Below are 23,605 nucleotides of genomic sequence, written 5' to 3'. Positions count from 1 at the left end.
TCTGTATGGTGTGTGAGTATCGGCTTATGGTTTTTTTCTTCGTATTGGGCCGAGGCCAATTTTTTTTAACTCTATCTTATATAAGGGCATTTGGAAGGGGAAGGGTGTATATTTAGTTCTATCGAGGGTGGCGATGACTCTCTTATAGCGATTGTATGGTAATAGCAACAAGCATAAATTCATTTACTACATTGTGCGTTCTTCATTGAGAGGTTTTTCTCTTTATTAATAAGATAGGACAAAAAAATACAACAAGCAACTGGGCATTAATAAGTAGAAGGATAAGAACAACAAAAAGATAATATTATATAAACTCTACCCTAAAATGCTGAGGACTGGGGTAAAACTGCTTGGAAGTAGGAGTATATTAAGTGTCTCTCGGAGGCCTGTTTCTCTTGTGATAAGAAATCTACATTGTGGGTTGATAACACAGCGACCAAAGGATAGTGGCGATGAGGACCTACAGAGGGTTCAAAGGAAGATTAATGAGTATATGAAGAAGAATGGTAAGAGTAGTTCCAATGATAGCGGGATGAATTTAGACCTGGAGAATTTCAGGAAAGAGATAGATAAAGAGCTCAAGCGGATGGAACAGACTATAAATGAGAATAAGGCACAAGAAGAACAGAAGGAGAAAGAGGAGCCTTTGAAGAAGAAAGAAGAGACAGATGAAGAGCAGCATAAGGCCACTGACTTTACTGCAAACAATGGTAAGACGCCACCACCACCACCACCACCGCCATTAAATGATCCTAGTGGTAATGTGAGTAATTTAGGGCTGTTTCAACTTGGTTTACTTTTCTTCTTGTTATCATTCTTACTTGACCTGGTGAACGATACTGAAAACCAGAAAGAAATAACATGGCAAGATTTCAGGGAAAGATACCTGGCTAAAGGTTATGTTCAAAGATTGGAAGTTGTCAACAAATCCTACGTTCAAGTTGTTTTAAATGACAATGGGAAGAACCAACCAGAAAACTATGGTCAAGAATTTGTGTTTTTTAACCTGGGCTCTGTTGAGAATTTCGAACATAAGTTACAAAAGGCACAGGATGAATTAGATATTGACCAGGATTTTAGAATACCTGTACTATATGTGCAAAGGGGAAGCTGGGCACGTGCTATGTTCCAAATGTTACCAACATTACTGATGTTAGCAGGTATCATCTGGCTAACTAGAAAGTCAATGCAATCTGCTGGGAACAGCCGTAGAGGGATATTTGGAATCAGTAGATCAAAGGCAAAAAAATTTAATACAGATACTGATGTGAAAGTTAAATTTAAAGACGTGGCAGGCTGTGATGAAGCCAAGGAAGAAATCATGGAATTTGTTAGTTTTTTGAAGAATCCACAAAGGTATGAAAAGATGGGTGCTAAGATTCCAAGAGGTGCTATTCTTTCTGGCCCTCCAGGTACAGGTAAAACGCTGCTGGCAAAAGCAACTGCAGGGGAAGCAGGCGTTCCTTTCTACTTCGTATCTGGTTCAGAATTTGTCGAGATGTTTGTTGGTGTAGGTGCTGCTAGAGTGAGAGATTTATTTAAGACTGCAAGGGAAAATGCTCCTTCTATTGTTTTTATTGATGAAATAGATGCCATCGGTAAGGCTAGACAAAAAGGAAATTTTTCTGGAGCTAACGATGAAAGAGAAAATACTCTGAATCAGATGCTTGTAGAAATGGACGGTTTCACCCCTGCTGATCATGTTGTTGTCCTGGCAGGTACTAACAGGCCAGATATTTTAGATAGAGCCTTATTAAGACCTGGACGTTTTGATAGAAGAATCCACATTGATAGACCTGAATTAGAGGGTAGAAAAGCTATTTTTGAAGTACATTTAGGAAACTTGAAATTGGCTGGTACTATCTTCGATTTGAAAAATAGATTGGCAGCACTGACGCCTGGTTTTTCTGGTGCTGATATAGCTAATGTTTGTAATGAAGCTGCATTAATTGCTGCTAGAAATGATGAAGATTCGGTCAAGTTAGACCATTTTGAACAAGCTATAGAAAGAGTTATTGGTGGTGTGGAAAGAAAGACAAGACTTCTTTCTCCTGAGGAGAAAACTGTTGTGGCTTATCATGAAGCAGGGCATGCTGTATGTGGGTGGTACCTAAAATATGCAGACCCACTATTGAAAGTTAGTATTATCCCTCGTGGACAAGGCGCTCTTGGTTATGCACAATATTTGCCCGGTGATGTATTTCTGTTAAGTCAGCAACAACTGCTTGACCGGATGACTATGGCTCTCGGAGGGAGGGTTTCAGAAGAACTACATTTCCCTTCAGTCACAAGTGGTGCCTCAGATGATTTCAAAAAGGTTACTGGTATGGCAACTGCCATGGTCACAGAATTAGGTATGTCAGAGAAAATTGGTTGGGTTAACTATAAGAAAAAAGATGATAATGATATGACGAAACCTTTCTCAGAAGAAACAGGTACTTTAATTGATTCCGAGATTTACCGTATTGTTCAGGAATGTCATGCAAGATGTACCAAGCTGCTTAAGGAGAAGGCAGAAGATGTTGAGAAAATAGCTCAGCTACTACTGAAGAAGGAAGTCCTTACAAGAGAGGATATGATTAATCAGTTGGGTAAACGCCCCTTCCCAGAAAGAAATGATGCATTTGATAAATATTTGAGTGATGCAGAAACTAAAAAAATAACAGACAGTGAAGGACAGAATCACGATGACACAAACACCACCACACCTGCATAAACTAATGAAATTCATGGTTGATCTAATCTAATTATTGTACTATTGGAAGAACTATCGCGTAAAATAATGAAGGGGAAAATAGTCAGATCAGTAATTAGTGCCGAATTATCAACCGTACTATCGTGTACATATATATATATTAACTAAATATAATCGCAGTATATGAGAAACCATATATTCTTAAATCTTACAAATATAAATCCAACCCAGAAAATTTCATGTTTTTGTCACGAAGATTGCACAAGAAAAATGTACCTTTATTTTATTTTAGCGGAAGTTTAAGTTTAATTATGGTTAAATGTAGAGGGTCGTAAGAATATATGGATTATTTAGTAAGGTATACTACAAACCAAAAACTATAATTCAAACTAATATAACTATGGAAACATTAGACGAAACCACTGGTTTACTGGAAGAAACCCCGGAGGTTGACTCTCTGGAGGTCCAATATCATAATCACAATATGTCTCTGCCTAAAGTCCCAATTGTTTTATCGCTTTGGTTAGGTAGCTTCCTAAGCTCACTAGATGGTACTATTGTGGCTAATATCATGAATAAAGTTGCAGAAGAGTTCCATGAATCAGATAAAAAACAATGGATTGCTACGAGTTACCTATTGACAAATACAGCATTCCAACCTTTATATGGTAAACTCTCAGATTTAACCGGGAGAAAATTTGCAGTACTTACAGCTCATTTCTTCTTTGGCTTGGGATGTCTTTTAACTTGCTTTGCAAATAATGTCACACAATTTGCTATTGCCAGAGCTATTTGTGGTGTTGGAGGAGGTGGAATCAATGCCATGAGTAGTATTACAGTGAGTGATATATGCACCCAGCGTGAGAGAGGAATATATCAAGGATATGCAAACATTGTTTTTGGAATGGGCCAAATTCTGGGGGCCCCTATAGGTGGTTTGTTTATTGATACAATTGGCTGGAGGATATTATTTGGATTACAGGTACCAACCATCATGGTCTGTTCGCTATTAGTCCAAAAGAATGTAAATATCAAGTTAAGTCATCTATTACCCTATGAAGAGAGATTCAAATTGAAGAATCTAGCGAGAATTGATATTTTTGGATCCACTACATTAGTCTTTACAATAAGTGGTGTTCTCTTTTTATGTTCCACAAGCTTGAATAAGACACTCCTTTCTGTATTTACGCTGTTATCATTTATTGCATTTATACTTATTGAACTTTATCATAGCAAAGAGAGAATAATGCCTTTTGAACTAATGCGTGGATCGTTTGGACTAGCATCACTAGCGACAGTTATTTCATCATTTATTATATTTGGAGATATTTTTAGATCTCCTATATATTTGCAACTAATACAGAATATATCTGTAATGAATACTGGTTTCTTTTTACTATTTCCATCAATTTCGGTAGCTGTTGGATCCTTAGTTACAGGCTATATTTTGAGACATACAAAATTAAACTTATCACAATGTGCGTATTGGATTGTCGCAGCAGGCATGTGCATCCAATTAGTTGGTTTATGTGTGGCTTACACTCTCATTAACAACCTCGAACCCTCAATGCCGTTTAGTTACAATGCGTTTTTGTTAATATCGAAAGATTTCAGGTTATCTTCTACTTCGTACTGGTGGGTATTTTATTACGTTATAGCATTGATATTGGTTTCATTTGGCTATGCATGCTTATTAGTCGCTACTCTTGTTAACATAGTCTTCACCATTCCAAAATCGCAACAAGGGAGTGTTACTGGAATATTTTATCTTTGGAGATCTATTGGTAATGTTCTAGGTGAATCAATTACATTAGTATTTTATGAAAAAGGTTTGGCTAAATTATTATGGAAATTTATGTTTAAGCAGCCGCATGACGACTATCACTTCACTAAGAAAGATTACCAAAAATTATTAAAAGATTCCAGCTATCTAAAATCTGGTCATTTCCCAACAGACATTCTATTTGAGTTGCTCAAGGTGTACAAGGATGCATTCTCATTATCATACCTTCCTAATTTTGTTTTAGCAATATCAGGCGTTGTATGTTGTATCGTACTACTCCGTATTTCATACCGCAAATAATATGACGAATGCAAAATTCTATTCTATTTTACATATACATATTTTAGTGCATTTTATAGATTTAAAAAACTTTTTTTTGGTAGGATATTATCCAAAGAGTCATTCTCAATGTCGAACTTCTCTAATGCTTCAAGTGATATACCGACTCGCTCACATTCTTTCTTACATGACTCAGGAAAGAATGGGTCAAAGGCGTATCCTAGAAAATACATAACAAGCACATTTCTTAGCTCCAAAGAAATTAAGCCATTCAACATGTATAAACGTAGAGCAAATGCCATACTTTTACTGCTGATCTCTGGAGGCACACCTGCGTAGCCAGTACAAAGGCCTGGTATTATAAGACCATCTGCTTCCTCCGGCGTATGCATTAGTGAGTTCCACATAGCATTAAACACAGGCTCATATCCTGTTTTGAGTTTTTGGTTCTTGTCATACAGAGGCCTAGTAGGAGTAACTACAGTTGGAACATGGATAATATATTGTATCCCATCCCTGAGCTCGATGGTCTCCTTGATGGGGCATTTAGATAGATCAACAACGGTTGCAGAACCTACTGTGTGATAACGACCCCCTAACTGTGATCTAAACCATCTTTCAAAGGGCTTTCCACCAAAGTAGTTGAATAATGCCAAATCAAACCCTCCACCCAAATAACCAAAAGAATTACCAGGGGAGACGATTGCATATTTGGATCCAGGATGTTTTGGTCTGTCAGTTCTCATTGATGTAATTAATCCTTCAAGGGTCCCATGGTGTGTATATACTGATTTGTGATAGGCTGGTACATTTTCCGGCAAATTTAACTTAAGGAGCTTCCCAACTATTACATTAGTATCACAAAGAATAATCCTGGTTGTACTCATACGGTTAGATTTATTTGACCCTTAACAGCTATTAGTACCTTTTTTCTGTGCATAAAACTGAGAACACACCTCTTATTTTCTATAATTAAAAATCAACAAGATCTCTAGGGTCAATTAATATTAACTAATAAATACATTATTAAATATATATTTTTAATATTTTCTATTTTTTACTTCGTAGGAATACTCTTAATAGATATAATTTTCAATTTATATGACTATCGATTCATTAAGGAATCAAATAAAAAAATAAACTACATACAACTTTTTATTACATAAAAAGTGAATCATATATTTGAATAGGTATAGATTATATTACCAACACAACGGGCAATTATTAAAACGTAAAATTATAAACGAACCTTAGAATAAAGGGATAAACAAAATAGTAATTTAATGCCTGGTACTGTTACAACCAAATTCAAGGTGACCTGATGGTAAGTAATGAAAGACTACTACATCGACATACTTCCCTTGGTTTGGTATTTGATATTTTAAAATGAAATGCGAGACAAAAATCTTTAGAGAATCTACCTTAAGCAAAAGATATCACAAATACAGAATAATAAATAATAATTCAATGTTTCTTACGTCCAAAGAGCTTCTTTAATTTTTTTCCAAAACCGTTATGTTCTCCATCCTCTTCACCATTCAAACCTTGGGGTTTACTTTGAGAAGCAGGGTTTTCTGGAGTACTGAATATTCTTTTTTCTGTGGCTTCTATATCAGCATAGATATTTGGTCTATTGGTTGTCATCGATGGACCAGCCTCTTGCATACTAGCCGCGCGCAAGGAACCTTTACTAAATTTAGTGTTCATCGATTTATTTGGAGATGCATTTTGACTAGAGGTTCTAGAGATCCTATTGCCACCTGAAGAGGACGCATCTGTAAATTCTGGTTGGGGAGGTTTTAAAAACGTTTGTCCATTATTAGACTTCTTCTTGAACAATGAAAATCCATTGCTATTCTTATTTTCATCTTGTTTTGACTGAGGTGTTGATTGCTGAGCATTCATTGGTACATCTCCATCAGAGTCAGAATCTTGGAATCTAGATTTCCATCTGGATGTAGAGCCATTCAATTTAGGTGCTTCTTCGACATAATTGTTTGAAGAAACATTCGCTCTTAAACCAGTATTCATGTCGCTGTCATTATATAGTCCATCCACCATGCTATCTCTCAGTGACAGCTTCTTAAATCCAAGGTTCTTATCATTATTTCTTATTTTTTCAAAACTAGATTTTTTCTGTAAAGGTTCTTTAGGATAAAGTTGAGGGTTGATTTCTGATGGAACTTCAGCAGGGATACCAGTAGAAGAAGGGACAGAAGATGTTGGTCGAGGATTAGAGCCTACTTGTTTCGCCATTTGAAGCGCACGATTCTTTAGCATCGATTGTCTGTTATTCTTTTCCTCTGCAAGAGCTTGATTCGAATTGGTTGAAACGGCAGCAGCAGAAACAATTCCTTTTTTGGTCACACCACCAGTGGTTGGTTCTGTTATCGAGGGCTGGTTTTGAGTAGTTCCTTGTAATTGTTTACTATTTCTATTAAAGCCGGTCTTATCATCAGTATTCTTTTTCAATCTGGAGGCCGATCTAGTAGGTATACTCATTCTTTTTGTCTTGTCATTCTTTTGAGTCTCTGGATTCCAATCAATTGGTTCATCTATGGTCATTTTGGCATTCATTCTGGTATTCTCAGCAGTAGTTAACGAAAGATAAACACCATCAGCAGGAGAATTAGCATCAGAGTAAACTGACGATGTCGTGCTTAGCGGCCTAGCAGATTTTTTTAAAGCAGACTTCATTGGAGCTAAATTATTAGCACCTTTTTTTGGCGATGGGGTAGGAGTTTTCTGTTTAGCTATTGTAGTTTTTCCACTTGTAAGATAGGGGTTTGCAGATCTAAGATATTGTGCCATATTCTTTGGTTCTGAGGAAGTAGTTTTCTTAGGGCTACTTTTCTCCTTATGTTCTTTTACTGGAACATTATTGATAGAAGAACTAGTATCATGAAATATAGCCTCAGAATCTACAGTATCGTTAGATTTAATATGAGAAACAATATCTTTATGAAGTGTTATGTCGTTCTCCTTATCCATCTCTTCTTCATTATTATAGCCATAACTCTCTATACTCTCCTTTAATCTATTTTCCTCTAACATTTGTTGCTTTAGGAGAGCATTGCCCCCTTCAATATCTGCATTACCTAGAGAATCTGAGTTCTTAGTTTCAGGTTCACTGTTAAATTCGCTTATCTGAAGCTGTGGGACTGATGAATTTGTAACAGATATGTCATTAGTAGGAGCACTATTAGTCTCTCTTTTCATATCTTGCTTTAGATCATCCATTTCGTTTTTAATACTTCCAGGAATTTCTTCCATTTGGTCTATTGCTTGATCTATTTCACTAGCAGCCTCTTGTGACTCTTCAGCTACAACATTCTCTGCATCTTCATTCATTTCCATAGATGGCTTGTCAAATACAGCGCCTCCTGAAATGTCTTCAGTAACAATCTCAAGTGTTTTATAAGTTTCAGACTCTAAATCCTGAGTTTTGACATCAACATCATTAAAGTTTTCAATATCACTGTCCTTAGCTTCCTCAACCTCTGTTACATCAGCTTCTATAACAACTCTATCTTCTATATCTTCACTTTGACTTAGTGGTTTAGATAACCCTTCATTTCCAGCTTCAGAAAGTATAAAGTCTCTCTTTTGACTACCATCCAATTGTTCCATATCAATTGGACTAACAGTACCTGATTGGCCTAAGTGTATATTCTCCTCCAAGTACACGCTATCCTCGAGTAAATTATGTAGTTCATCAGTCTTCGAATTAGACCTTGAAGATTCATCGTCATCAACAGTCAAAGTTCCTCTATCCATAGATTCTGGTATAACGTTGGTAATTGGAGTTTGAATTTCAGATAATATATTTTGCTTCTTAAGCTCCAATTCCAATTTCTGTTCTTCGGTCAATTCTTGTTCGGTTTCTTCTCTCATAGAAGTTTCAATAAGAGGTACAGACGAATCAACGGTATCTACTGCTCTGTTGAAAGAATCCTCAGGGTTCGCGGAATCGTCATGGGATTGTTGTTGATGTTGATGATGCTGCTGTTGTTGTTGACTACTCAAGCTACGTCTTGCAGTATGTGAGTGCAACGACTGTTGCGAAACTTTTCTTTTAGGAACATTTTTCTGAGAGTTAGAAGTCATAGAAGAAGGGCGTCTCAGAGAGCTACTCCTACTAGTCTTTCTCTCTTGTTTTTGGTCAGTTGCTGGAACTTGTACTGCAATAAGACCATTTCTCCCTGGAATGTATTTGGTAACCATTTTCACGGCTGTCTTGCCGGCATTAACCGGAGTGTGGGCAACACCAGCTACCTGCTGACCACCAAACTCGTTAAATGTGGATTGTGCATTCTTCATCTGTCTCGTAAAACTCCCGCTTCTTTGAACCAAGCTATTCCTCTTACCAGGTAAACTAGTAGTCCTAGTCTTTGTAGTTGAAGATGGTTTGGACGTAGATATGGAGTATCTTTTATCAGGGTTTTTCTTCTGCATCAAAGAACCTCTCCTCTCACCAGTCATACTGCCATTACCCTGAGGCTTATCCGGACGTCTCAATAATGAACTACGTCTCATATTCATCATAGAGGAGGACCTCACAGGCTGCTTGGAGGGTTGTTTCTCCCCTGTATTGAAAAGATTACCAAGAGCTGAAGCTGCCGCTACAGCACTCGGATTAGCCTGCCTCATCTGATCATTGTAATTCCTAGATCTAAACATCTCTCACTTACTTGTTCCTTATTTTTTGTTCTATGAGAATTTGTTCTTCTCTTTTGTTTTGTAGTTACTCTGTCCCTTTTATTTTCTAATCAATTCCCCTTAAAAAAAATTTTATGTCAATATTTTTTATTTTTTTTTTATTTTATTTTTATAACTGTTTACTTTGGTCTTTATAATCAATTGTCTTATATATAGTAATCTCAACAGCAGAGATATGTAGTGATAGCAATAATAATGAATATCCAATTCCCAAAATCCCCTGGTGTTGTTTATTGATAAAAAAAAATCAAAAAAAAAAAAAATCCCCTTGCGGCTTAGTTTAAATTTTCGTTGTTTTTTCGTATTTTTCGGTGTTCGTAAACGTGACCCGTGAGAATAACAAATGGATTATATTAATTTAATTATGAAAATACTTTAATTAGATTGTTTCTGATAGACCAAAAATTATATCATAAAGGAAGTGTATATTTAATTAAATACTATGAAATGAAAGAGCATATCTAATAATAATAATAATAATCTAAAACAAAGGTTTAAGGACATACAAAATATAATGCAGTGATTTTTTTTTCTTTGAATAGGAATTGAAGATTTTTTTTAGTAGAATATTACCTTGATAATAAAGACTAGAGTCAATGTATTAATATTCTTAAATTGTTGATTTTTATTTTTTTTCATATAAAAAAAGAACAATATAATAATAATGAAAATAATAAACATATTAAAAAAAAAAAAAAAAAAAAATTTGAAACTAAAGATGGGTCATAATCATTAACAAATAATAAACAAACAAAAAACAATAAACTTCATAAAACTTTTAATTTGTTTAGCTTCTTCTTCTTTTTTTTTTACTATTTTTTTCTTTTTTTTTAATTGTGCTCATTTAGAAGTGTCCACAACGTATCTACCAACAATTTTGTTTTCTTCCATTAGTTTGTAGACTTCAGGCAATTGAGATAAACCTACGACCTTGATAGGAGACTTGACTTTACCTCTAGTGAAGAATTCAATGGCCTCTCTGGTGTCGTGTCTGTTACCGACGTAAGAACCCCTAATATTGATGGATTTCAAAACGTGGTTAAAGACACTTGATTTGACGACAGCACCTGCTGGTAGACCAACAAGGACAACAGTACCACATGGTCTGACGTATTCGACAGATTGGCCAATAGCCTTTTCAGAGACAGAAACATTGATAACACCGTGTGGGCCACCGTTAGTAGCCTCTTGGATGGCACTGACAAGGTCCTTTGTCTCCAAGAAGTCGATGAAGTGGTTACCACCAATAGAATCGAACAATTTCTTCTTTTCGGCACCACCATCAATACCCAAAACTCTCATACCCATGGCCTTAGCGTACTGTACGGCTAGGGAACCCAAACCACCGGCAGCACCAGAAATGGCAACCCATTGGCCTGGCTTAACATTAGATTCTTTTAGAGCCTTGTAAACAGTGACACCTGCACATAGAATTGGGGCAATTTCAGCCAAGTCAGTACCCTTAGGTATCTGAGCAGCTTGGATAGCATCAGCAGTAGCATATTGTTGGAAAGAACCGTCACGTGTGTAACCGGACAAGTCTGCCTCAGCACAGTTAGATTCGTTACCTTGTTCACAGTACTCACAAGCCATACAGGATCCGTTCAACCACTTGATACCAGCCAAGTCACCGATTTCGAAGTTGTTTACATTGGCACCCTTGGCAACGACGACACCAGCACCTTCATGACCACCAACCAAAGGAAGCTTAGAGTCCAATGGCCAGTCACCCTTCCATGCGTGCAAGTCAGTGTGACAGACACCTGAGTATTTAACATTAATCAAAATCTCATTAGGTTTAGGCTTTGGGACTTCTAGATCCTTATATTCTAGCTTACCACCGTGTTCATAGAAGATAACACCCTTTTGTGTTTTAGGAATAGCTGTTGAGCTTAACCTCAGGAAATTCCTGGAGGCTAGTCTTGTTGTGACTCTGGATAGCATCATCTTTGGTTATAATTGTTTTTTTATTCTATATCTATTATATGATTAGTATAATATTTATAAAATTGAACCTTTGATTCTTCTTTTATTCTTCTTAATTTTTTTTTTTTTGAAATAGAGTGCAATTGAGAAGAAGGCCCCTATTGCGCAAGCTTACTGGTCAAGTTAGGATATATTTATATATAAATTAGTAGATTTTCCAAAAACATAGAAAATAAAATGTAATTGTATATTTTTAGGTGTTGCAACGAATAGGACAAAGAAATCAACAATAGAAAAAAGAAAGAAAAGGAGTAAATAAGAGGGGAAGTCCTTCTACACCTTACCTTGATGCATTTTGATAAAAATTATAATTGAGCAAGCCATCACGGCTTACTTCATACATTGAAAAAAAAATAAAATGCTCCTGTGTAGTCGATGTTTAGAACAATAACAAAACTATGAATTGCTGTAACAAGGTTGGGTGTTTTAAGGGAAAAAAAAGAGGGGAGTTTTTTTTTTTGTTTAGTTCTCAGATTATTTTCTGAACCTGTCTTGTCCTCCTCCCCTTTGATATCAAGGCATTTCTGTCTCTCCGAGTTCGCTATAAATGTAGTGTTTTTACCTTCATTTCTTTTTAGTATATTTTTCCAAATGACAAATAAAGAAGTAAAATTTCCATTGCGATTTGCAAGGTGTATTTTTCTTGTTTTCTTTAAGGCACAATGAACTGCAATAGCTCTCTAACTCTACTCCATTCAGCCTGTAGACAGGATTGCAACAATGTTAAAAGAGACCTTTTTCAATTTGTTTCTGCAAAGTGACGCAGGGCTGAATGAGAAGTGAACCATGAGATGCCGTCGGCAGATTGGGTGAGCATTGTAAGCCTGAAGTCTAAATTTCAACGTAGAAGGTGCCTTAGAAGAAGTAATTAAAAAAAAAAATAAAATGATACGAAGAAAAAAAAAAACTTCGTATTTCACAAGCGATTCCGCTGTTTCGATAAACAGAGGTCATGTTACTAAATCCACTTTACACTTATGCAAATGTATAGAGCCCACATCAAATGTTATCAGTGAGAAACTAAACAGGCAGAGTAAAGTATAAATTAATATTGAAAGATATGATGGCACTTCCGTTAATAACGTAGAGTAAATGACGTAGCAAAAAGTTTTTTTCTTCTCGCCCATTGTTTATTGTTTTTTCTTGTATATGTGATTTTACCTAGGCCACTGGTACAAGCAATTGAAAGAGATTGAACGTAATATGTGCTAAATAGATAAAAAAGCGATATTAGAAAATTATAAATAAAAAAAAAAAGGAACGTGAGCTTAAAGTGCACATTGACAACCGATTGATATGACCTATTGAAGTCGGTAAGAGTCAGCTTCATGATAAATCCGTTTTATTAACACTGTCATAAAACCAACTATTCTATAGATCTACCTAACGCATTCTAAAATATGCCTAACAAGTCAAAATAGTACCTTGCATGAAATATGATAAATAACACACAAACAGTAAGTTGAAGGGAAAAAATAATAAAAAGACGAAGGTCACATGTGTTCGTATTAAATGGTTTTATTAAAAAAAATATTAATATTAAATCTATATAAAAAAAATTATTATTATTTACAACTATATATATGTCATGAAGTCATTAATGTGAAATAAGATTCACATAAAAAAAATGCCAAAACAGAACAAAAAAATGCAAAAAAATAATTTCTATCAAATGGTAGCGGAACGTAGGATCAAATAAAATTATTTCTGGCCAGCGACACAAAAATAATAAACATAACATAACATGAAGATCAAAAAAATAAGTAAGCCACAAAAAAGGGCAAAACTTTTGAAATTGTATAAATAGCGCCGAGAATTGCAAGTGAATATTGTTTTATAGCTTCTTTTTATCAAAGATTTTTTTATTATTAAATTATAATAAAAAAAAAAAGACCAAATAAAAACAAAAAAAATAAAAGATGAGATTCAGTAAGCCAATTTTAATTGCTTTGATTGCTCTAGCTAAATTAATAGTCGCTGATTCCCAGCAATTTGGAATAGTTTCCATTGCGTCTGGGACCGACTTGCAATATGCGTCTGGTGCCGTCGATGCCAATAATAACTTGGTTTTAGGACATAACACGTCCTCAGCTTTGACACTTGTTGTAACTGACAATGGTAAACTAAAATCTGCTGATGGCAGTGAATACTTTACCGTCGAAGGTCCTACAGGTGTCATAAAGTTAACCTCAAGTGCAGAGGCCAGTGTTGGTTTTTCAATCAAGAATGGTCATTTGATGTACTTGAACAGTGAATCTTTCATTGCAACACCAATTGACGGATCCACTACCTGGCAACTAACCACAAATGGTAATGGTTCTTCTGTTGTATTAAGAGCTCAATCAACCACTGGTGCAGATGTTGTAGCAGATTTCATACCTGATTCTTCTTCCCCCTCGTCAACTACGACTGTTACTGTGTCTTCCACCACAGATTCTGTAAGCTCTCTATCATCTGTCACCCATAATACTGTTTCTCCAACCACTATCAAGAGTACTGGTGTTCCTGTCTCTCAAATTGATGATGGACAAATCCAAGCTTCGGCTTCTAATGTTCCACCCATTCAATCTGATAATGGGGCACAAAGAATGTTGACATATGGTGTACCAGCCGGTTTAGCAGCTGCCGCTGCCTTGCTTCTAATCTAAATGCACTGCAGCTCTGTTCTTCTTCTAACTGTTTTTAAAAAAAAAAAATCGTTTTAATCACCACCTCTTTTCATTTCAATTATGATAGTTGTTTTCATTGTATTTTTCATCATTTTTTTTTAATTTTTTTTTTTTTTTTAATTATTATAGTTGGCCAGTCAAGTGACTGGCAACCTCTTATTAAATCAAAATCAATGATAAATATTAATTATTACAAATAATTAAAATAAAAATGGAAAAAAATTATTAAAAGAAAGTCAAAAATTTGGCATCCTTTTATACTTTTTTTTTTATTCGAAACTGTAATAGTTAGTTAAGTTTTGGTTTGAATTTAGAGGAACCAATTATAATAGTTTTGTTTAGTAATTATTTATTGCATAGAGGTCTTCTTTAACTTAAATGATTATTAATTTGAATTAGAAAAAAAAAAAAATAAAAAAATATATCAGGGATAATTAACTAAAGTCATCTAAAGTCATTGTAAAGCGAATGAAAAGTTTTAAATTAAAAAAATATAATAATATTAAGAAAAAATTGTAAAGCTATAACAAAAAAAAATTTAAAAAATCACATAAAAAAAAATATTTTCTGTTAATTTCTTATTAGTTGGCCATTCTTTAGCTGGTACAGAATTATATCGTGTCCAAAATTCTAGCAATTCTCAAAATGGTATAAATAAGGTAATAATCTCAAAAATACTTAAAAAAAACGAGCATGAAGCTTGAAAAGAAGAGGTACCTTATTTTTAAGGTTTTTTCTTTTACGCTTCATTTTTTTTTTTTTATTTTTTGTTTTTAGTACTAGGCCATCTAGAAATCCAGCTAATTTTTGTGGATGTTTAACTGCGGAAGGTCAATTTTTATTTAATACTTTTACCTAAATAATTATCGCCGTTACCTTTTTAATGGTGGTAACTGTACATATAGTTATTGTTTATAGTTCGTTTTAATTCATTTTTTATTTTTTATATATGTTTATTAATTCTTATTTAGGGTTGTCTTTTCTAACATGGCAAATGTACAGAATATAAGACTATAAATTTATGGCAAGTAGTTAGCAAAGAATTGATAATTCTAAAATATAATACTGAATAATTTCAATTTGATTTTTGCTATCAACTATACTCGCACTGAAACATACGCAGGTTATGGTTTTTTTTTAGTCTAAAGGTATTTTTGCGCTTTTGAAAAAAATTGAAAAATAAAATAAAATGAAGAGGCACTAGAATCCGATGAGCTATTTGTATGAAAATACTAACATGGATATTGATGTGATTATCATTATACTAAGCTAACTATTAATACACAAGCTGGTAAAAACTGTGGTGGATTTTTATTTTCTTGCTTAATTTAATTGTAAAATTTTGATAAAGACTATTGAATTATGGATTCCAAGGATGAAGTGCTGGCGAGACATCGCAAAGAGAAGAAAGACCTGCAGAATAAAATCACAGGTATGAAGAAACAGGCTACAAAGTCTAAAAGGAAAGAAGTGAATAATAAATGCCTACAATTGGAGGAAGAACTCAGGTTGAAACATGAAGACGAATTGAAAGCATTTGAAGAAAGTGCTGGGGAGGATTCTGGAGATGTTTCTCCAGAGCAACTATTGGAGCAATTGCAATTAGAAAACAAACCTGAGACCCCTGTTGAACAAGTGGTTGGCAATAGCCGAGCTGTCCAACAGCAACCAAAAAAAAGGAGGAATAGACAAAAGGAGAAACTGGCGAAAAGAGAAGCTGAGATTACACGAATGAAAGAGGAGGCACAGAAAGAAGCGGATGCTCAACCTGACTTTAAGAAGATTGAAAACGAAGCCATTCTAGAACTTTGTCAGGTAAAAAAATTAAAACCTTATGATATTCAACCGGATGGTCATTGTCTGTTCGCCTCTGTCCTAGATCAAATTAAAACACGCCACAGCGGAGTCACTATCTCAGAAGATCTGGATGTATACAAGCTGAGAAATTTGGCATGTGATTACATTATAGAGAATAAAGATGACTTCATTCCATACCTTTTTGACGAAGCCACAATGTCATTGAAAGATATAAATGAATATACTGAGGAAATGAGAAGTACTGCAAAATGGGGTGGAGAAATTGAAATATTAGCTCTTGCAAAAGTATTAGACTGTCCTATATCAGTCTTAATGGCGGGACGAGCTGTACATATCGTCAATCAAGAAGGCTCAAATCCAGAACTTAAACTGGTGTACTACAAGCATTCATATGCATTAGGTGAGCACTATAATTCACTAAGGGACGAATGAGAGGACTAGATAGTTTTATATATGTTTTTTAACAGCAAAATCCCTCCTTTTAAATTTAGCAGATATCGTAAACCTTCCTGACTAAAAGATATATCATTAACTCTGCTGTCTTTTAACTTAACCACAACAGGCTCCAGATGAATAATATGTTATAAATAATTTTCTTAATAAGTTGAGAAATAATAAAGATACTCTAGTATTTTTAGACTTTACCTTACCTTAGTAGTTAATTCATACTTGAATTTAGATACAATAACAATGAAGTTAGAGATGATACATTTATCTGTTTCTTGACGTCTCCACTACAAAATCCTAAAATCCGGGTAAAGAAAAGAAAACGCGTCGCGTTAACAATATTAATAAGTTATTTGGATCTTTTTTTTTTTTTTTTTTTTTATGAAAGATGTATAGTAAATAAGCATAGTAATGCGTTTATTTAACATTGACAAAACCCACAAAGCCTAATCCAAATCGAGTTTAGATTGATATAGATAATCTAGGCTGGTCTAAATCCCTAGAAAATATCATAAGAAGGGTTATTATCACATAGAATCATGGTTTCACAAGCAGGATTAACAAAACTGCGGTTTAACAAACCAGTACTGTCTACTTTAGAGAACTCAATTTCGACTAATGAACTTCTAAATAGATTAGGAAATCTACATGAGGAACTGGCTTCATTTACTCAGGAACAAGTGGATTTGAATAGTTTAGACAAATACCGTACTGATCTTATAAATCAAAAGTTATTAAGACATAAAGATATCGGTATAAGGGCCTTCACAGCTTGTTGTCTGAGTGATATTTTGAGACTATATGCACCAGATGCACCATATACAGATGTGCAATTAACTGATATTTTTAAGTTAGTTCTTTCCCAATTTGAATTACTCGGAGATCCAGATAATGGTTACTACATCCAACAGAACTATCTAATCACGAAACTACTAGAATACAGATCAATAGTCCTTATCACTGATCTTCCCAATTCCGAAAAATTGTTATTAAAACTATTTGAAATTTTCTATGACGACTCAAAAAACTTTCAATCAAAGCTATATCACGTAATTGGTGGGATCCTGGGTGAAGTTGTATCAGAATTCGACAATATGCCATTAAGTGTTCTAAAATTAATATTCAATAAATTTCTAACGTTCAATCCAAATACGGTTCCCAAAGGTCTAGGAATTGCTTCAAACTGTGGATATGAGATCAGTCTTATTCTTTGTGAATCATATTCTAGTAGAATGAGCAGGTTCCTAACAAAATATTATTCCGAAATTCTCTATAATGTAACAAATGAGAAAAATGGAGATGACGTATATGAAATAAGCACCAAACTAATAGTTACTACAGAAAAGCTCCATAAACTTGTCCTAAGACTTTGGGAGATAGTTCCAGATTTAGTACTATCAGTAATCGGATTTGTATACCATGAACTTACATCAGAAAATGAAATAATAAGAAAACTAGCCACTAGGCTCGTTGGGAAAATGCTTGCTTTAAATTCCAAGAGCAACTTTGTTGTTGCTCACAATGATACTTTCAAGGTTTGGATGACAAAAATTGCTGATATAAGTGCTGATGTTAGGGTGGAATGGATTTCGAGCATACCAGACATTCTCACGGCTAGAAATGATATTTCCAATGACTTAGGACACGGTTTAGCCAAAACCTTCATTGATGCGGACCCTACAGTTAGGAGATTATCTGTTCAGATATTTGAATCATCGCCTACCAAAGCTATATGGGAAAATATCGCTAATATTTCAGTGTATAAGTCATTAATACATCTAACCAGGGAGAAAAACAGAGAAATCAGAGACCTATGTATACATTCCACTGGTAAGTTCTATTATAATTCTCTGAAGGAGATAGATAGGGATTCGCATGATTCTGATATCTGGAAAATTGTTGACAGTATCCCATCGGTGCTATTCAATCTTTACTATATCAATGATGTGCATATCAATCAACTTGTTGATGAGGTTATTTTTACATATCTACTTCCTTTTGAGGTAGATGATAGGAAAAGGATTAATAACTTACTTACAGTTGTTTCTCATCTAGACAAAAAAGCCTTCTCTTCGTTTATCGCATTTAACAAGAGACAAGTTCCATGCTCGATTGCTATGAGTAAATATGTAGAATTCTGCGAACTATTAAATCAGCCAACTAATAAAGAAGATTTAGACTTGATCCAAAAATACAACAAGACCATAGATTGGCTATCATCTACGATGGCAGATCCTATAAAGGTAGCTGAGGTTCTAGAAACTGTGAAAGAAATTAACGACAAAAGGATATATTTTCTTTTAAAGAATTGTGTCAAAGGAAATGCTACATTTTCCACATTTAGAAATAGTTTCAACGAGTTGGTAGAGAAGTTGAGTGACAATAATCTTTATAAAAAATATGCTGTTCCAATTGCTTCCACAATTGTTCCTAGAGATATATCACAAGAAATGAAAGCCTTATTATTACGGTCATCTCCTATAATCTTCAACATTTCTAATATTAGCGTATTTCTAGATGACAGTTTATTTCAAAGTGAAGCAGAAACTGATCTAAAGAGAAGACTAATAGATGAAATCTCAAAAATAAGTCCTACTTTATTTAAAGATCAGTTAAAGAATTTGAAGGATACAGTAATTTCAATTGAGAATTTGGATTCAAGAGGTAGCCAAACAATGGCAGTAGAGGCTGTGAAAACACTTTATAAAATTTCTAAATCAGTGGAGGATAACTTTAGTTTTGAGGATCCATTATTGATGGGCAAGTTACAGGACTTTGCCTTATCAGAGAATCCACAATTGGCCAAATACGCGACAAAATTGATTTCATTATCACCCGAACGTGAGACAAGATTAAAAAGTATCAAAATAAAGATACTGCCGTTAGAAATAACCGATGATACTCTATTTACGGCACATTTGGCAGTAATAACCGAAATTTTTAAATTCGCACCTAACATCATCGAAGAAGAGTCAACAAATATTATCTCCTACTTGATAAAAAATATATTACTGGCAAATAGGAACTTAGAAAACCAACAAGGAAACGAGTGGATTGAATATGATGATGCAGAATCGCTCAAATACAAAACCCTGGCGAATAAACTTTTTACCCTGAAACTACTAACCAATAAACTAAGATCTTTCAGTGATGATTTTGAAGAAGACGATATTGCTAGTTCCTTTACTGCTAAGACTTTGAAGCTATTTTTTTATATGATCGCTAGTGGTGGTGAATTGATTTCTGAATCCTCGGATAGTCCACCAACTCCAGAAAATTATCAAACAAGATTAAGATTGGCCGCAGGTTTGCAGATTCTAAAAGTTGCAAGAGTGTCCCGTTTAAATTCTTGTATTAAGTCTACTGATATTGGAAAATTGGTAAATATAGTTGAAGACGAATCCTTAGATGTTCGTAAAAGATTCCTTGAAGAATTAAAAGACTCGATTTCTTGCGAGTTGATATCCATTAAATTCCTACCTTTGATATTTTTTACAGCATATGAACCTGATGAAGAATTGAAAGTTAACACAAAAATATGGGTAAATTATACATGCACCAAACCTTCCTTCAAGAAAGGGACCTTTTTTGAGAGGGTTCTACCAAGATTGATTCATGCAATTGCTCATCATCCTGATATTGTGGAAGGCCTACAAGCTAATGACGAGGAGACGTTACTTTCGTTAGCTACTGCAGTGGATTATTTGATCTTCTATTTTGACTCCATTGCTACTCAAGAAAACTTTAGCCTTTTATATTATCTCTCAGAAAGAATAAAGAACTATCAAGATATTTCTGTTGAAGATGACGAAAGATTTGACAGTGAAGATAATACAAATTCACACGATACCTTAAAACCTCATCAATATATATATATTATTGGTGAATTATCTCAGATGATTCTGTTAATACTGAAAGAAAAACGGTCCTGGCAACACAATGCCTACCCTGGGAAATTGAACCTTCCAAGCGATCTATTTATACCTTTTGCAAATGCGGAAGATGCCCAATCAACCTTTAGGAATTTCTTGAGCGATAGATATACAGAAAAATTAAGAGGAAATGTTTACGCTAAGGTTGGGAAGTTAATCCATGCGTCACACACTCAGAAGCAGAGATCTCAAAAACGTCTTCTAGAAACAGAATACAAAGATGAACAGAGTCCAAAAAAAAATAAGAGTAGCGGAACTAGAAAAAATGTGAAATTCAATAAGTCAGATGCTGAAGATTCTGACGACGATATAGTATATGGATCAACTAGAACAGAAAGGGACATCTCCAACATGCCTGTGCGTAAAAGTTCCAGATCTCGAAAAGAAGTAGACTACAACGAAGATGAATAATTGGTATAACTTACTTGCCGATATATAACTATTAAAATGTTGCACCTGCCCATATTTATCAATGAATAGCTTAACGATGAACTATATGACGATTTTATGCAGTTTATAATTTAAATGCTTATATTTAAATAATAATATATGTGGATATTGTGTTTAAATTATTCATATTTTCTTGTAAATATCTTAGTCTTAGAATGGTCTATTCGGTCAAATTAAAAAATCTTATTACTTCATCTTTAGGTTTGGATTCTATAAGATGCTTAAGTGCTAATAGTGCTTGTGTATCATTTTCCTGTTTTATATCACTAAGATTCTCACCTGCTTCAGATTTTATCCCAACTTTCGTAGTTAGTTCCTTAAAATCCCATAATTTTTGTAGCTGTGATGAACTATCAAATTTCATATGTAGAAGAGCCAAAATGTCTTCTTTTTCATCTTGTTTAGCACAACGTATTACTTTCTCGAGGACTTCGCCCTGTTCTTTAATTTTACTGCTTATTTCGTTAAACTTAACTCGTTGAAGTTTATCCAGGAAATCCAGTTTAACTCCGGATTCATCTAAAACAGGAATGGACTTGTATTTAAGGTTTATATTTTTCATAGTTCGTGGAGGTGGTGCTGAGAATTCATCTAATGCAATCTCTATATCCCCGTCATTCTTGAACCCGCAACTCTGCAATGGCCGCAAGTATTTCTGATTTTTTGAGAGTTTTCTTATCTTTTTATTTGTAGCTTTGTCTTCAAAAGTAGTAATTCGTACAGGCTCAGAATGTAGCGGGCATTGCCACTTGGAACCTAAGTTTTTTAATGAGGCTCTGGGTACATCAGGGACACAATCTAAATGCCATCTCGTATTACAATAGTCACATTTTATTAGTAATCGAGATTCTTCTGGATGTGACCAAGAACCCAGTCTCGTAATACCACATCTATAACAGGTTAAAATTTTACCAGTTTCAGGATCTATATGTACATCAGCATTATAAGAGTCAAGTTTTGTTATACTTTGACCGTAAGGAGAATGAAAAATTTGCTTGTCTGTAAGAGGTTCTTTCTCAGAGTTATCACTATATTGTCCCCTCGGACCTGTTTTGACCGATTGAAAGGTTTCCTTTATATTGTTAGGTAGACTAAATTGTAGAGGATTCGTTCCTTGGAGAGTAAAGAGAAGTTTGCCGAACAGTCTCTTGCCCTTTGGATATTGATTGACAAATAAGTTTTGAGCCTTTATTAATTGCGCATGATTCGTATACCTATGTTTCATCACACATTGTGGACATGACCAATCACCTTCTGGCAAATTATCAGGATCTAATGGAGGATTTAGACATAGGAAGTGGAAGGATTTAGGACAAGTATCACAACATAGAAATGACCCTGTTTGAAAACATGCAGAGCAAAAGTCGTCATTCTCGATTTCTTGTGTGTTGTTTGGTGTAGGACGCTTTGTCTTTGTTTCATCCATTTGTGCAACACGATTTTGTCCGATCAATTTGGTTGTTGAAGCAAATGCATTATTGTCTTTTGTTTTCGTTTTGACGTGGGGATTGTGCAAGTTGATACCTTTCGGTATTAATACTGGGTCTGTTTTTCTATTTGTTTTTACAGTATGTCTCATGTTGCTTGTGGATGCCAACTCCTTATCCTTGTTGGTATTGATTTTAGCCTGCACTATCAATTCCTCAATTTGTTGAGATATAGGAAGTTTATTATTATTTTCATTATTCGACTCATTATTAGTGGTTAGTAGAAAAGTAGGGGATATAGATTTTTTAAAGCTCCATAGATACTCCTTTTTCGTTTTATCTGAGGGAAATTGACCCAAGGGTACTCCATTAGCCCCATTTACCGTTTCTATGATAGGTGGCTCATTAACATTAATCAACTTTCCTCTCTTATCATACTCTAAGATTTGCTTTTTCTCCTGGGGCCCATATTCCTCTATTGATGTGTTACTTCCACCTCTTTGATTCATGGTGTTTGATGATGTACCCTCACCTGTTTTCCGGGACAGTTCCACTTTGATAATCTTTCTTTTCTTTAAATCATAATCAACGTTCTGTGATGTTGATCGTTTAGGTCGTGACCTTCCACTGGTATTCATATTATTACCATTACTAGGAGATAGTTCTGTTTGGATTTTATTGGCTGTTTCTACACCACTTGACCCAATTTTCTGTTGTTGAGACAATGAGTTCGAGCCTGGCGTCGAAACAGAATTATTATCACTGGACGATGAGGTTAAAGGAGGTGTGGAAGACGATCTCAACGACTGCCTTCTTGAAAAATTTTTCCTTCCATTCTTTTTCACTTCATTACCGAAAGTTGAACTGCTGTTGCTGCCATCAGAGCTAGTCATAATAAATAATTGACCTTAGAGTTGTTTTTGGTGTACGAAAATGCTACTTTAGTATATGACTTTCGATTCAGAAAAAAAACTTCTGGTGTCTATTATGTTAATGTTAATCTCTTATACGTTGTTGCAGTAATAGTATAGGCTAAACTCTGTATAGTACGTTTCGAAAGCAAAATCAATCCTAATCCTTAATTAATTAACCAATTAGTGTAGTTTGAAGGTGTTTTAATAATTGGATTCCCCCAAGAGTTTTTTGTTCAGTTATTTTCTCGTCCTTGGCACGTCCGATTCGTATTGCTTGTTTTATGGACTGGGTTTTGGGAACGTGTTTTTTTAAACTCGTTATTTTCGGGTTCGGGTTCAGCAGAGAGGCACACTTGGGGTGAAATGTTAAGCCTTTTAAATAAAAAGTTATCGATTTCTCGTCAATTTATTTTTTTATAATTTTTTTTGTAATTTTTTTTTTTTTTTTTTTTTGTTGTTTTACTTTTTTCTCTTCCTTTAAATATG

The 23,605-nt window shown here is 34.6% G+C and overlaps 9 protein-coding genes across 9 annotated transcripts; 5 read left to right on the top strand and 4 right to left on the bottom strand.

Moving 5' to 3' along the window:
- Window positions 1–325: 325 nt before the first annotated feature.
- Window positions 326–2,716, top strand: YTA12 (m-AAA protease subunit YTA12; the record flags this gene model as incomplete). Its single annotated transcript, XM_071053497.1, has 1 exon — window positions 326–2,716. One exon carries the CDS (start codon window positions 326–328, stop codon window positions 2,714–2,716), a length of 2,391 nt encoding a protein of 796 aa, XP_070910905.1.
- Window positions 2,717–3,095: 379 nt separating this feature from the next.
- VBA1 (Vba1p) lies at window positions 3,096–4,778 on the top strand (the record flags this gene model as incomplete). The annotated part of the gene is made up of 1 exon (XM_071053496.1): window positions 3,096–4,778. One exon carries the CDS (start codon window positions 3,096–3,098, stop codon window positions 4,776–4,778), a length of 1,683 nt encoding a protein of 560 aa, XP_070910904.1.
- A 53-nt stretch (window positions 4,779–4,831) lies between these two features.
- PDL32 (putative ADP-ribose 1''-phosphate phosphatase) lies at window positions 4,832–5,644 on the bottom strand (the record flags this gene model as incomplete). The annotated part of the gene is made up of 1 exon (XM_071053495.1): window positions 4,832–5,644. The coding sequence occupies one exon, from the start codon at window positions 5,642–5,644 to the stop codon at window positions 4,832–4,834; it is 813 nt and encodes a 270-aa protein (XP_070910903.1).
- Window positions 5,645–6,221: 577 nt separating this feature from the next.
- On the bottom strand, window positions 6,222–9,437 carry SEG1 (Seg1p; the record flags this gene model as incomplete). Its single annotated transcript, XM_071053494.1, has 1 exon — window positions 6,222–9,437. One exon carries the CDS (start codon window positions 9,435–9,437, stop codon window positions 6,222–6,224), a length of 3,216 nt encoding a protein of 1,071 aa, XP_070910902.1.
- Window positions 9,438–10,316: 879 nt separating this feature from the next.
- On the bottom strand, window positions 10,317–11,423 carry ADH3 (alcohol dehydrogenase ADH3; the record flags this gene model as incomplete). The annotated part of the gene is made up of 1 exon (XM_071053493.1): window positions 10,317–11,423. The coding sequence occupies one exon, from the start codon at window positions 11,421–11,423 to the stop codon at window positions 10,317–10,319; it is 1,107 nt and encodes a 368-aa protein (XP_070910901.1).
- Window positions 11,424–13,381: 1,958 nt separating this feature from the next.
- RNJ42_03328 (uncharacterized protein) lies at window positions 13,382–14,110 on the top strand (the record flags this gene model as incomplete). The annotated part of the gene is made up of 1 exon (XM_071053492.1): window positions 13,382–14,110. The coding sequence occupies one exon, from the start codon at window positions 13,382–13,384 to the stop codon at window positions 14,108–14,110; it is 729 nt and encodes a 242-aa protein (XP_070910900.1).
- Window positions 14,111–15,493: 1,383 nt separating this feature from the next.
- Window positions 15,494–16,381, top strand: OTU2 (deubiquitinase OTU2; the record flags this gene model as incomplete). The annotated part of the gene is made up of 1 exon (XM_071053491.1): window positions 15,494–16,381. One exon carries the CDS (start codon window positions 15,494–15,496, stop codon window positions 16,379–16,381), a length of 888 nt encoding a protein of 295 aa, XP_070910899.1.
- Window positions 16,382–16,935: 554 nt separating this feature from the next.
- On the top strand, window positions 16,936–20,739 carry PDS5 (sister chromatid cohesion factor PDS5; the record flags this gene model as incomplete). The annotated part of the gene is made up of 1 exon (XM_071053490.1): window positions 16,936–20,739. One exon carries the CDS (start codon window positions 16,936–16,938, stop codon window positions 20,737–20,739), a length of 3,804 nt encoding a protein of 1,267 aa, XP_070910898.1.
- A 199-nt stretch (window positions 20,740–20,938) lies between these two features.
- Window positions 20,939–23,098, bottom strand: RCO1 (Rco1p; the record flags this gene model as incomplete). The annotated part of the gene is made up of 1 exon (XM_071053489.1): window positions 20,939–23,098. One exon carries the CDS (start codon window positions 23,096–23,098, stop codon window positions 20,939–20,941), a length of 2,160 nt encoding a protein of 719 aa, XP_070910897.1.
- Between the last annotated feature and the right edge of the window lie 507 nt (window positions 23,099–23,605).

The sequence above is a fragment of the Nakaseomyces bracarensis genome, assembly GCF_045282275.1.
Source record: "Nakaseomyces bracarensis strain CBM3 chromosome Unknown Scaff11_0, whole genome shotgun sequence".
Lineage (NCBI taxonomy): Eukaryota > Fungi > Ascomycota > Saccharomycetes > Saccharomycetales > Saccharomycetaceae > Nakaseomyces > Nakaseomyces bracarensis.
Note: the sequence above shows the minus strand (reverse complement) of the source record. Positions and strands in the feature narration are given on the sequence as shown.